We start from the raw sequence: 15,322 nt of genomic DNA on the forward strand, positions 1-15,322 counted from the left end.
ACAATGGCTTCTATTTGTTCGTCCCGCAGCAGTGGGGTACGGCGAGCTCCTACAAAGCTGCGCATAAAGGACTGTTCCCTGGTAAAACTGGGGGATGCTGTGTCACTGGTGCCCACAGCAGGCACAGAATCCCCACGTCCTCTCCCTGCAGACACTCCACTCCCATGACCACGTGCCTTACTCCCTGCCTTCTTCATCTTGGTAGACTGATAAAGATAGGCAGAAAAGTACAAAGGGCTTAGTGTGCTTATTCCTGAACAGCTGCTAACAGGTATAAGAGACACTAATTTTATAAAGTGTGGACTAGACTTTAATATGAGTTAATGTGGCCTACACAACTGTAAAGTGGAGTGTTTGGTGAACTTTATTAACTTTTTTTTTTCACAAAAAGACACTGGATGTGCCCAAAGATGTAAAACCGATAGTATCACAAACTTTTTGTAGCTATTGCAATGCAGGAAGGTAACCTGCAATGCAATAGATGAGGCTCCAAAAAATAGGCTAATACTAATCTGGCTGGGGCTGCAGGGCACAAGCCAGCAGAAAGGCTCCTCTATCTACTATATAGTGTTTGCAAATATTCTAGCTGGATACGGATGGAACCACACTAATAGGAGAAATCTGGAAAAATGAGCACCACTAATGCAAAAAAGGACAATGTATGAGGCAGTGACGCACGCTGAGCGGACTACAACCGGAAGTGGCTGCAGAACACACTACAGCGTGAGCTGCACTCACACACAGAGACCTCGCAGACAGCCGTGAACAGCGCTGCAAGGCAAAAGAAAGCTTCTCACTCAGCGGTTGCTAAAGTAGCCTGGGTAAAGCACAATAAAGCAAATTGTTAGCTCAAACTGTCCCTCAGAGTCAGAACAGCAGTGTCCTGTCCCTAAGTAAATTCACAGCAGAGTGAACCCAAAATGGCGGCGGCGGCTTTTATAATGCATCATGACATCATTTCAGCAGCCAATCGCAGCCATGCCATTAGTTAACATGCCTAACATGCATAACAGGATGTGCCCACACTTCTTATGATTCCTCATTGGCTGAATAAAATCAAACTGGCTCATTGCATTATGGGAACTTCCGATTCCGGTGTTCGATATTCTAAAAGTATCGGAACTCCGATACCGTGAATATCAGCCAATACCCGATATTGCAGTATTGGAATGCTCAACACTACTCATCACTAATCCAGACCACAGGGAAAATTATTTGTCCCCTAGTGGCCAAAGCTGAGCAGACAAGCTACTGTTGTGCATCTATTCTAAATTCCAATGGAGAAAATAAGAGCAAATGAAAGATGAGGCTATAAAAGTTCCACACTTTCCATCCTGCCACCCTAGGAATGTGCCCACCAGAGCCTCATTGTTAACATAGCCCTGTATATATTTGCATTTATATGCTCATGTATAGTTTTTTCTTTACTTATTCTCATTTTGCATAATTCCCTTAGCAGATCTAATTTATATTTTAGATTAGATCCATCTTGTATCTACAGCTCTGGCAAAAATTAAGAGACCACTGCACAGTTTTATAAAAATCAGCTTCTCTACATGTCTGACAGCCATTCCATTCCAGTGTCAGTTGAATTCCAACCAGAGTGCACCTCATTCTACTTAATGTACTTCTGATTAGGTGATCACCTGAACCAAATCTTATTTAACGAAGGAAAGTATAAAAAATATTCTGCTGTGATGTTCACAATCCTCTTGCAATAGGACAAGCTGGATGACAAAACAAGTGCTAGTAATATCCCAAAAGTAATAAGAATGAAAAAATAACTTTTAATCATGCCAAAGGAGTTGAAAAGAAAAGTCTTGAGTGAGGAAAAGAAGGGCTGAATTCTGGCTTTACTAACAAAGGGATAAAGTGAGCGTCATGCTGCCTCTGTCCTTAAAATTTCTAAGACGGCAGTCCATTACAACAAGGTCAAGCAGCAGACATTGGGGACAGGAAAGCTACAGACCGGCAGAGGGTGAAAATGACTCTCCACTGACTGGGATGACCATCATCTTATTCGAAAGTTACTCAGCAGCCGAAGGATGACATCAAGTGACCTACAAAAGGAATGGCAAATGGCACCTGGGGTGAAGTGCACGGCAAGAACAGTTCGTAACAAGCTTCTAGATGCAGGACTCAAGTCATGTAAAGCTAGAAAAAAGCCTTTCCTGAAAGAGAAGCAAAGGAGAACCAGGCTGAAGTTTGCCCAAGCCCATAAGGATTGGACAATAGAGGACTTGAGTAAGGTAATGTTCTCTGATGAGTCTAATTTTCAGCTTTGCCCAACACCTAATCATCTAATGGTTAGATGGAGACCTGGAGAAGCATACAATCCACAGTGTCTTGCACCCACTAAGAAATTTGGTGAAGGATCGGTGATGATCTGGGGATGCTTCAGCAAGGCTAGAATTGGGCAGGTTAATCTTTGTGAAGGGCGTATGAATCAAGCCGCATGCAAGGTTATCCTGGAAAAACAGTTGATTCCTTCTGCTCAGGCAATGTTCCCCAACTCTGAGGCCTGTTTTTTTCAGGAGGACAATGTGCCCTGTTGCACAGCTAAGTCAATCAATGTGTGGATGAAGGACCACCACATCAAATCCCCATCATGGTCTGCCCAATCTCCAGACCTGAACCCCATTGAAAACCTCTGGAATGTAATCAATAGGAAGATGGATAGTCACAAGCCATCAAACAAAGAACTGCTTAAATTTTTGTACCAGGAATGGCATAAGGTCACCCAAAAGCAGCATGAAAGCCTGGTGGAAAGCATGCCAAGACGCATAAAAGCTGTGATTAAAAATCATGGTTATTCCACAAAATATTGATTTCTGAACTCTTCCTGAGTTAAAACATTAGTATTGATGCTTCTAAATGATTATGAACATGTTTTATTTGCATTATTTGAGGTCTGAAAGCACTAATTTTTTTAATTTTGACCATTTTTCTTTGTTAGAAAAAAATGCAAAATGTGTTGCTTGGAAATTCTGAGACATGTTGTCAGAATTTTATAGACTCAAAGAACAATTTACATTTTACTCAAAAAATATACCTATAAAGAGAAAAATCAGACAAACTGAACATTTGAAAGTGGTCTCTTAATTTTTGCCAGAGCTGTATCTTGTATGTGAGAAAGACTGTCACGCTGCAGCTCTGAAGGTAAATGCAAACTCCACAAGATGGCAGCAGAGTGGAGGGAAGGCCTATATACTGCACAGAGTGGACCAGCAGCACTGCAGCAAGGCTACCACCAGGTGGCAGCAGAATAGTCAAACAAGCCAAGGTCGATACCAGAGGGTAACGCAGTACCAAGGGAAATATCAAACACTGAGTCAGAGGAATGCCAAAAAGGTCAGTACCGGTCAGAAGCAGAAATACCAGAAGCAAGAGGCAAGAGAAGGTCAGAGCCACAGCAGAGTCGGGTACCAGGGAATCCAAACACACAAGGACACACAGAGACGGGCCAGGCATGGACGGAAAGCACAGACACAAGGCAAGTCAGCTAAGCACAACAGGACAAACCAGGGGTTCTCCAGAGTCAGCTACACAAGCCCTAGGCAGGAAATATAACTGACACTGCCTGCAGGAAGCAGCGCAGAGAAATAGCCGACCTGACACCAGAACAAGACAGATAAAAGTTAACCCCTGAATGACAAGACCAGGAAAAGGAGAGACAGGAAAAACCCCGTCTGGATCATGACAAAGACACTTTCGAACATGAGAGGCCGTGAAGCGTACACTTGGCTTCAGAGGAGTAATGATGTGGATGAAGAAAGCCGTGTGCTGAGATTTGCAGGGTGTTGGCAATGACAGTGGCTCTTGCAAATCATGTTATCAGGTACACAGGGGAGTAATTATATGCTGTGAGAGCCAGCTAGTCTGGGGAAAACAAAACCCCATGTTATAGTCAAAAGCCTAATTAGCATATGAAATACAAAGTTTATAAAGCCTTTTTTTAAACATGAGTCTAGTTGTTAAACCGTATATAGGACTGGTTAGGAAGAGTATTTAGCAACAAATATTCTAATGTTGGTGGGTTGGAGGGCATGGGAGACCTGTCAGAATCCCTTTAGCATTGAATATTCTTTCATGTTTGCAAATGTAAATTGGGTTACTTGTGTTTCACCTCATCACTCAATAAAGAGAAGATATTACCTAAAAATTACCCATTGAATAAAACAGGTGTTAAATATATATTTTTAATCATTTTTTGGCATGTTTTTTCTTAAATAGCACAATCTATATTAACAATAAAAATTAAAAACCTTGCAATTTTAATACTGACTATAGGGGCTTTTAGATCTAACCCCGTTGTTTCAGAGAACAACACATGTACCTTAGAATATTGTTCAGATCACTATTTTTTTGTTTTGAAGCGTCTAATGAGCGTGTGCAAAGGGCATCGTTAAAGTCAGGGGACCCAACTCAGCTGTGGCATTGCCTATTGTAATTGACAGATACTTTTTTTTATGCTATCAGCTGTGTATATACTTGTCATTACTTGTCATTATAACCCAACCTCTACTAGTAAGTAAATTCTTCCTAAAAACCCAAGCAGTATGGCTCTAAAGAAGCCAAAGTGGCCAGTGTGAAAATTACAAAATTACTAATTTTATTTACAAATTTTCAAATAAATATCGTAATATGTCAAAATAGCTGCCATTTTTTTTTCAATAAAAGGATTTAACCAATTGGCCATTTTCTGATGATAGCTTTCGGTTAACAATTAATTACAGTAGAATAAGATGTCACATTTGTCACATTTGAAATCGAAAAAGCCAAGGGCTTCATACGTATAAGTGTTGAGGGCAGAAAATTGCAGAGTTGTGGAAAAATATTGTGGCTGAATTTCTTATGCCAGAAATATTACTCTAGTCCCTGACTGCAGTAACATTTCTGATGAGGCGCTACTGACAAGTTACGCCATATTCTTTAAGTGGTGTGCGCATGCTAATGTGCTTGGTGGAGTTTATTCCTGCATTGCCCTTCATCAGGTCTGGCAAATGAATCCCCATTTCTAATGACTCGAGGCCATCGTGTCCTCCTGTGAACCTCTTCATTCAGCAAGTAACAATAATATCATATTATATCGATCATACTGTATACTTCTTTATTATATACTCAGCAGAAATGAAGTGGTTTGAAAGAAAACTCATGGTGTATAAATGCAGGAAAGCATTTATTTCCATTCTTGAGAAATGAAATTCTTTCATTCTTGAGAAAAATAGACGTAGCACTCAAGGGGTCCCGTTGGAAAAAAAGTGTATCTTTATTCACTCATTTAAGTGCAATATTTCAGCTTCCCAATGAAGCCTCTATCAGTTATGGAGTTGAAAATCATACATAGAATAGCACAACTCAAAAACCATAATACTAAAACTAAAAAAACTCTATTGAGATGACAATAAAACATGGTATACAAACATATCAAAAAACAAGGAAATGACAGCGGCAAACCAAGTAAGTGGAACCATGGTTAACAGACAGGCAAGGAAAAACCACAGGCCAAATACGTAATTGTAGACAGGAGTCTGCTCAAAAAGTGCAAGTGCATTATGCTAAAGGATATACCTGTGTAGATAATGCAGATGAGAAAAAATTGTTCCCAAAGGTGAATCTACACTAGGAGCACAGAGAGAATCCCCAGGAGCTAAACTGCCACAATTGAGAAAAGAAAACTTACAGAGCAAAACACCAATAAAGAGTAATACATATGCCTGAGGAATTTACCTGAAGAACCATGGCTCCACCCACCCCAACGCGCGTTTCGGCGTGGTGCCTTCTTCCGGGGGTATCAGTTATGGAGTTGGTACAATGCATCTAGGTGGGTGAATAAAACTTCACTGATTTCACTGGGACCCTTGAGTGCTGCATCCATTTTTATCTACAAGACTTGGCTACAGAACAAACCTAGGAGGTGCTGCAATATCAACTGAAGACACTGCCATTGTATTTTATGTCTCTGCACAGTTTGATTTGAAATGTAAATACCATTTAACAATTGGCATAAAAATATACTGAGAAATCTTGCAGTTTTCACACTAGCCATTGGAGCTTTTTTAGACTCTAACTTTCAGGGAATCAACGTGTACCTAAGCAGCAATAGACTGACTCAGGCCCGAAATTTTGTACTAGAGCATATAATGCAGGTTCCCCAACTCCGGTCCTCAAGGCCCACCAACAGATCATGTTTTCAGGATTTCCTTAGTATTGCCCAGGTGATAATTGCAGTACCTGTACAGTACAAGGGAACTCCTGAAAACATGACCTGTTGGTGGGCCTTGAGGATCGGAGTTGGGGAACCCTGATAATGAACAGATTGATTTGTGGATCCTGTGCTTTCTGCTATATGTAGATTTATCACCTGTCATTGTAATCCTGTCTGTAATGATAAGGAACCTGCTGAAAATTCTTCCTGAAAGGACAGGAAAGCTGATCCTATAATAGCCACAACGTCCAGTGTGAAAATTGCAAGATTGCTTTTTTAAAAAAAAAAAAAATACATGATATGACTTTTTTTTATTTTGAATATACGAAACGCAAAAACCTGATGTAAACAATTGGCCATTTTCTAATCACACGTTCCCGCTATAGAGAGCTGCGTTAGTATAGAATTTCATGTACAGCCATATGTGGAAAGCTCCAGTGGCGGCTGCAGGGAACTTTGGGAAGAAAAAAATATATATTTTATTTCATTATCAAACAGCCTAATTAGGGTCTTAAAATGATATAAAATCAGCCAAAAAATCCCCAAATTTATTGAGGTGTATGCAGGAGGAAATAATTGAAGCTAATAATTCCAGAAGACTGGGACATAGGAGGAAAGTTTCCTTGTGATGAAATCGTATTGAAGGAAGAGGGCACCAGAGTACAGACAAAACCCAGCGACCGCCGCTCAGTGTGCCAGTCAGCAGCTGGTGCTCACCCAGCAGAGTCCGCGGAGCCCGCTCTCACCAGGTAGGTGCGGAGCTTCACCCCCTGCTCAGCACTGACCTCATACCCGGCCATGGCTGGTGCCACTTACTCTCATTACTGCGCTGCTTTCCGCATGGCAGCAGCATCAGCTGGGAATCTGGGTGGAATCCCCTACTGATTACTGAGTGGCTGTCACTGGTCAGTCGGTGTCCAGCCTGAGTGGCAGCCCCGCACAGAGTGGGCAATGCCCTGCGCCCACGGCGACAGAAGGAGCCGCTGCTGCCTTTGCTTGTGTGTGGGCTGGTGGCTGTGTGTGGGAGCTCCGTGACTGTGGGAGAGAGTTACAGACAAAGCTTCATAAGAAAGCCACTGTGGCGATGGCCGTGAGTGGACCCCGGCTTCACGGCACTGTCTGGGTAAGTGGGGATGAGTGGGAGTGATACAGGTACAGGCAGGGCAGTGTCCTCGGTGGGGGAAGCAGCAGACACTGTAGAAGGCACCAACATGTCAGCGCCTATAGTGAGGAAGTGCTCAGCGCCGGTACAATGCCGCACACATGGGCTGGAGCGCTGTCCACGGTGCTGAAACCTGCGGGGACAAAGTGCGTGCTGAGTCCACCCACGAGTGTGCAGATGGGGCAGAGCACATCGTGAGAGAGAAGTGAAGCCTGCGGATCCCACAGAAAGCACATAGCATTACACTAAATAGTGCGTGTGTGTGGGGGCATGCGAGGTGGAGGGTCTCCTATACACTCACTGGGCAGCAATACGACACAAAGGGATAGGATCGGTATATGGCTCTGTCCCTGGTGCTGGAGCCAGTGAGTGCCATAGGTGCCCACTCAGTGAGGGCAGAACATGCTCTGTCTGTCCCTGGTGCTGGAGCCAGTGAGTGCCATAGGTGCCCACTCAGTGAGGGCAGAACATGCTCTGTCTGTCCCTGGTGCTGGAGCCAGTGAGTGCCATAGGTGCCCACTCAGTGAGTGCAGAACATGCTCTGTCTGTCCCTGGTGCTGGAGCCAGTGAGTGCCATAGGTGCCCACTCAGTGAGTGCAGAACATGCTCTGTCTGTCCCTGGTGCTGGAGCCAGTGAGTGCCATAGGTGCCCACTCAGTGAGTGCAGAACATGCTCTGTCTGTCCCTGGTGCTGGAGCCAGTGAGTGCCATAGGTGCCCACTCAGTGAGTGCAGAACATGCTCTGTCTGTCCCTGGTGCTGGAGCCAGTGAGTGCACTATGTGCCCACTCAGTGAGTGCAGAACATGCTCTGTCTGTCTCTGGTGCTGGAGCCAGTCAGTGCATAGGAGCCAGTACAATGAGCACAGAACATGGTGTGTCTGTCTCTGGTGCTGGAGTCAGTGAGTGCCATAGGTGTCCACTCAGTGAGTGCAGAACATGCTCTGTCTGTCTCTGGTGCTGGAGCCAGTGAGTGTCATAGGTGCCCACTCCGTGAGTGCAGAACATGCTCAGTCTGTCTCTGGTGCTGGAGCCAGTGAGTGCCATAGGTGCCCACTCAGTGAGTGCAGAACATGCTCTGTCTGTCTCTTGTGCTGGAGCCAGTGAGTGTCATAGGTGCCCACTCCGTGAGTACAGAACATGCTCTCTCTGTCTCTGGTCCTGGAGCCAGTGAGTGCCATAGGTGCCCACTCAGTGAGTGCAGAACATGCTCAGTCTGTCTCTGGTGCTGGAGCCAGTGAGTGCCATAGGTGCCCACTCAGTGAGTGCAGAACATGCTCTGTCTGTCTCTGGTCCTGGAGCCAGTGAGTGCCATAGGTGCCCACTCAGTGAGTGCAGAACATGCTCTGTCTGTCTCTGGTGCTGGAGCCAGTGAGTGTAATTGGTGCCTGCCCACTCAGTGAGTGCAGAACATGCTCTGTCTGTCTCTGGTGCTGGAGCCAGTGAGTGTAATTGGTGCCTGCCCACTCAGTGAGTGCAGAACATGCTCTGTCTGTCTCTGGTGCTGGAGCCAGTGAGTATCATTGGAGCCCATTCACTGAATGCAGAACAGGTACAGAGTGATGAAGCGCTGTCCCTGGTGCTGGAGCCAGTGAGTGCAATCGGTGCCCACTCAGTGAGTGCAGAACATGCTCTGTCTGTCCCTGGTGCTGGAGCCAGTGAGTGCCATAGGAGAACATGCACAGAGTGATGAAGATCTGTCCCTGATTTTGGAGCCAGTGAGTGCCATAGGAGCCAGAACAGTGAGTGCAGAACAGGTACAGAGTGATGAAGCCCTGTCTGTCCCTAGTGCTGGAGCCAGTGGGTGCCATAGGAGCCCATGCAGTGGGTGCCGAACATGCCCATACACTAGTTGCTCTGCATTATATAATACACATATTGATGAAGATGTGCCTGTCACTGGTGCTCTCCATTCCAGTTTATTCTGTGATTTTTCTCCAGCCTATTGTAATATAATAGATTGTAGGCAGAGCCCGGACTTGTAGTGGACAGTAATACATTGGGTCACACTTAGGCATAAATCTCTGACACTTAGGTCTTTCTATACTGAATATCTAGGCATCACTTATTGGTATTCTGTATGCTGCATTATATATGCTCCAAACCATGTCTACATAACTATTTCTTTCCATTAAAGTTTAGGACTTGACATAAAGCATGATATAGGGCATATAGTCCTCAGTATATCTGACAATGGTTCTGCATTGTCAGCTGCTCTCAATACACTAGTTCTGACCTTGCCAAAAGGACAAGATAAACAAGTTGCATTTTTTAACATAAATTGAGAAAGAATGATGTAGGGCTGTTCTCTTTCCTATCGTTTGCCCGGAGCAGTGAAATGACAACCTTTCATGGGGAGAACTGGAGTTGACATGCAGCCAGATACACATACATGATATTTAGACTTTTGCACTGAATTCCATTGGAGTGCTGCTTGCAATCTCTCTGCTACATTTGGAGGCTTTTTGGCTGATTGCTTACAGAAGTGTTGCCCCCAAACATTAGGACTGTGCTGTTATTTTTCCTTGGCTGTGTTCAGCTATAGCACAAGCCTCAGGATTAAGGTTATAAATCTCTGCTTGAAAAGTCCATAAAAATAAAGGAAGTCAGCACTCCAAAATTCTAAAATGTAGGGTGGGGACTTCATTGGTTCAATAGAACGTTTCCATCCAAACTGCTTGGGGTCAATTAAGTCCTTACTCTACATTTGGCATTTTGGGGTGCTGCCTTCCTTTGCATTTTGTGTGTCTATATATTGTATGTACTGTCTTTTTGATATCAGACCCAAACTCACCATGACGATATACTATTTTACATCACTATGAGTATTCTTTCTATTTCTTTATAACAGGGTCACAGTATCTGGAGAGCTGTCCTTGGCTACAGACTCAGTCTGCTTAATGTAGAGTTACTAAGGCGGGATCTGGACGTATTGGATTGTGATTAGGAAAAACACAGAGTCTTTTTTTTTCAGAGCAATTCATTTACTTTTCCCAAGGATCTGCATGGCGTTCTTTAGTAAAATGCTTGATTTTTGTTTCATCTTCTTGATGATGATGATGATGATGACACTGGGCAGCTTTGACGGAAGTGTTGGTAGAGCAGGTGCTTCTAGCCCAAGGTCGGTAGCAAGGATGGATGGAGATATTATTATAGGAGCCTTGTTTTCTGTACACCACCAACCACCAGCTGAAAGAGTACCAGAGAGGAAATGTGGGGAAATCAGAGAACAGTATGGCATCCAGAGAGTAGAAGCCATGTTTCACACCCTGGATCTGATTAACATGGATCAGAACTTGCTACCCAACATTACCCTGGGAACAGAAATACGAGACTCCTGTTGGCATTCCTCTGTCGCTCTGGAGCAAAGCATAGAATTCATACGAGATTCCCTTATTTCAATGAGAGATGACAAAGATGGCATCAGTAAGTGTTTAGATGCCACTCCGACTCCTCAGGGCAGAATTAAGAAACCTATCGCTGGTGTGATCGGACCAGGGTCAAGTTCTGTAGCCATCCAAGTTCAGAACCTATTGCAACTTTTTGATATACCACAGATTGCTTATTCTGCAACAAGTATTGACCTTAGTGACAAAACGTTATACAAGTACTTTCTGCGGGTGGTTCCTTCTGATATCCTTCAAGCCAAGGCTATGCTGGACATTGTGAAAAGATATAACTGGACTTATGTGTCTGCTGTCCATACAGAAGGTAAGAGAACTGTGAAGCAAAATGAATAAAACAAACATTAATCCTAGTTCATAATTGGTTGTAAGATTTTCTTACCACATCCGCCAGTGTAGACATCTTCATAAGTATGTATTGCATTGCACAAAGTTATAACAGCTGCCTTAGATCTCTGTGTGACACTTCTATGTCTATTGTACTGGTATATCCTTCCACGGTACACAATACACTTTTCCCCTTCACGTATGGTATGCAATTGTTAACTTTGCATTTTCTTCTGTTTCCCCAAATTATATGATACCCACAGGGTGCATTTTTTTTCTGTCCATTCTTTTTTTTTCTAGAAAACTGACCCTTGAATCTTGTATTACCTTGTAATAATAAAAATGCCTTTACAATATATAAATAGGTTGCATTCATGTGTTAGAAGTACGCAGAATGAATTGTCACAGTGTTCACGTGGACCTCATTTATAAAGATTAAAACAGGGACTGAAGTTATTCTTCCTTCATCTTTACTGGTGGGCCTGGCGATTTATTATATTTGCACACTGTATTGATTTTTTTTGCATTGTAATGATTATTGGCTACTGAAATTTGTAAGACCGGGCAGCTTGGCTAGATTTTGGTATTTATATAGTTGTGAAATCCTCCTATAATATGTTGTATGACAGCCATGATGGAAAACGTGTAAATTCTTATTAGAAAGACCAGAAAAACCAAGATATAATGTCATGAGACTATTAGCTAATGAAAAGACATTTCCACAAACCACCAACTATCCTGTTATTATCTCAAAATGCTGCCAAGACATCTAAACTTTGGGGGAATAGACCTAGATTGTCCTGAAAATGTGCAAGTGCAAGGGCAGGCTAAGCTTGCTTAATGTATATACTCCTGTATCTGTTGTATGCCCTAAAAAACTGATCTTTCCAGGGGTAATATGGTGTCTTGCCTAAATCTATGCAGCTTTTTCCTTCAATACTCTATACTAGAGGGTTTATCCTGTTACTCCAGTTTTATGCTAAGACTTTTTTCTGGCATGAGACATTATTTTACAGGACGTCCAGGTAATGTAAATTATGAGATATCTATCTAAAACAGGTTGTCCAAGAAACAAAAAAATACAGTTGTTCCTTTGCTTGAGCTGTTCCTCATATTGAAGCTCAGCTCCGTTAAGAAAATGATCAGACCCAACCCGTAAACAGGAGTAGTGCTGTTTCTGTGCAAAAAAAAAGCAGACCCCATTTTTCTCTAATCCTTGACAGACCCTTTAATCCTCCTGGAAAGAGTCTAACGTATTTTCTGAAATAACTTTCTGCACATCGATATTACGTTCTTGTCGATTTGTTGGTTCTTCTTTAAGAAGATCTAGTATTCTAGCGAGGATAAATATGGCTGTAAAAACATCACCTAAGAAGACGGTTATTTTTTTCCTGTAATACGTCCATACAAATGGATGCAAGAACAAACTATGACAAACATTTATTACTGCATGACTCAGGTACCTAATAAGTTGACCTTCATGATTTTATACTCTTTCAACTATGATAGACTAGCACTGAGATACATGTTTTAGGAGCTGGAGAGTTATAGTAGCATTTATAGATTTTCTGGGCATTTTCAGAGATGTATTGTTGACTTCCATAAGCCATCACTATGGAGGTGAAGCTTTGACTCCAGTATTGCACAAATTAGTAGAAGGAAGGGGATTCAGTCATGTATGCCGCTGATACTGCCGAGTGCCCTTTGCCTAACCCCATTGATTGGAATGGGTGTCTTGTAGCTTATATATAGGCTTGGTCATTTATCTTATATTCTTGAAAACCCGAACTATTGGTAACTTTCAGCAAAATTGTATTACAGATGTTATTACAGTTTTTATTGGGTCCAGAACAATCCTTTCATACTATTTCTATCCCGTGTGTGCCAGTTTCCTAGTACTTGTACAATGCTTCAGAATACTGTTCCTTGTCTTATTTTGTGACTTTTTTACTTTTATATTTTAGTTTGATTCAATGCACTTGTGTTGCTTATCCTCCTACATTCATAACTATATGTTATTTCCATGCAATTGAAGCCCTATATGCAAATCGCCTTTTCAAAGAGGAAGCGGACTTGAACTCTAGCGCCACCTATTGGAAGTAGTAATCCTAAAAGTCAATATCGTCCCTTTCACAAGCCTCGCCATATGACTTAGGCTAAAAGCAAACCTTACCCTGACATGCCAGGCATGTCACTCTCCACATGGAGAAATGTTACCCCTTAGAAATGGAGTCCTAGTAATCCTAAAAAGTGAAGCCAGCAGATGATGAATATTAAAAATGTATTTTTGGGCGATTAATAGAACATCATTTTACAGGTTGAGCCAAATAAATGACAAATGCTATATAAATCATGACTCAATTATTTCAAGAAGGGATTATTATATTTACATGATCAATTAAATCCTTAAAATTATTTTAAAATTTATTTAACTTATCTTGATCTGATTGCTAAGATAACGAAGATAGTAAGTGCAAAACAGATGTTAAATTAATGCATTATTTTTACTTTTGTACCTGTGAATCAGAATTTTTTCCTATATTGGCTATCACACGTTTGCTGTGTCAGTACATGCAGTACATACTATAACAATTATCTATTCTATTATTTCTAAACACTGTTTTTCGGTGATTACTTTGTATCTCTGTTCATACTCCACCCACACACACAAATGATACACCATTTGAAACGTAAACTTGCCCCCTTCAGCAAGAAAATAGCCAAACATACCACACATCCACAATTTGATCACAAAATACAGTTTAAACATTAATTTTCCTAAACCTGCAGTAAGTAAAAATGACCTGCAGGTGGCACCACACTACCCCAAAGCACACTACCACAAAGCTGCTTAAAGGCATCACAAACAAATCCAAACATTTGCCTTGGGGTCTTTCCAGCTTGCCCAAGTGCTTGCCCAGCCTTTTTCAGGCATATTAGAGGATTGCACTCTTCACTGCAGGTGAGTCACATATGCAAACACATTTGTAAATATGCACTGCTTTTTCGCTGATTGCTTCACCCCACCACACAAATGATGAGCCACATATGCAAACGCATTTGTAAACATGCACTGGTTTTTCACTGATTACTTCGCCCCACACACACAAATGATACACCATTTGAAAGGTAAACCTGCCCCTTCAGCAAGAAAAGAGCCAAACAAACCATACATTCACGATTTTATCACTAAATACAGTTTAAACATTAATTTTCATAAACCTGCAGAAAGAAACAATGACATGCAGGTGGCACCTCAACCGGAAGACATTTTTTGGCCTCAACTTATCAAACCAATTTATTGTATTACCAATCTACATATATAAATACCTGTCTGTGTTCATCAGCTCATGAAATACATTTACAATTGACCAGCTTGCTTTTTCTGAAATTGCCTGCACCCCGACTACCAATGTTAAAAAATTTAGCACGGGCCAACTAGTATTACATGCTTTCTTTTTATATATTTTTCAGCACATAATATTATATAATGCAAAACCCTTCTATAGCAGATCCTTCATATTTATGAAGTTTGATCACTGTCAATTTGAATTTCACTTTCACACCATCTCCAACTCTATGACAAGGTGTCACTAACGCTGCATTTGTAACTTCGGCTGTCCTGCTACCATTGTCTAGTATTATTTTCCTTTGTGGTCAAGACAAAAATATAGAGTTGTCCAAACATATAAAATGCTGTTACGTATTTTTTGTGTGTTTACTTCATTTTATTTCAGTATTGCATCTCTTGAGTTTAGCATTGTGTATTGTGATTGTTTTTTTTAACTAGGCCTATGTTGTAATGGTCGCCATAAACCATATTATCATTTATTATGGATAGACCAATCCGATTATTATAAATTGGAATAAAGTTAATGAATCTTAATCCAATTAAGTTGTATGCTGTTTTTATGTATGTAAAGCTAAGAGCTTTTCCATTTTTAGAGCCTACATACGCATTCATTCGTAAACTTTTTATTTTAACTTATTAAAATAACGTGTAAGCGATATCAGCAGGGGGTCACAGTGAAGTATAAACTATTCCGGAAGTGACTGTACCGTCATAGTAAAGTTGAAAGGTAGAAAACCCCTATAAAGTGGTAATCTGGTGTGTCTCTGCTCTTCGGATGATTGACAGTTTGGACCAACAGCATGGTCGCATCAGCTATCCAAACAGCGAATCCCTCCTGTGGTGCAACCAATGGCAGAGTTGTCTCTGCAGC

The 15,322-nt window shown here is 41.8% G+C and overlaps 1 protein-coding gene across 4 annotated transcripts in view; it reads left to right on the forward strand.

Annotated features, from left to right (window-relative positions):
• Window positions 1–6,877: 6,877 nt before the first annotated feature.
• GRM1 (glutamate metabotropic receptor 1) overlaps window positions 6,878–15,322 on the forward strand; it is a 649,343-nt gene continuing 640,898 nt past the window's right edge. The window contains exons 1-2 of one of the 4 annotated variants that reach the window (XM_073557671.1): window positions 6,878–6,957; window positions 10,220–11,079. In XM_073557671.1, the coding sequence (XP_073413772.1) occupies window positions 10,374–11,079 (706 nt within the window). In that variant the 5' untranslated portion in view covers window positions 6,878–6,957; window positions 10,220–10,373. Of the gene's footprint in view, window positions 6,958–6,978; window positions 7,332–8,910; window positions 9,126–10,219; window positions 11,080–15,322 lie in introns of those variants that run through there. The other 3 variants (XM_073557674.1, XM_073557670.1, XM_073557673.1) reach the window with 3 other exon arrangements.

The sequence above is a fragment of the Dendrobates tinctorius genome, unplaced genomic scaffold, assembly GCF_039654945.1.
Source record: "Dendrobates tinctorius isolate UK_male_01 unplaced genomic scaffold, ASM3965494v1 ptg000250l, whole genome shotgun sequence".
Taxonomy (NCBI): domain Eukaryota; kingdom Metazoa; phylum Chordata; class Amphibia; order Anura; family Dendrobatidae; genus Dendrobates; species Dendrobates tinctorius.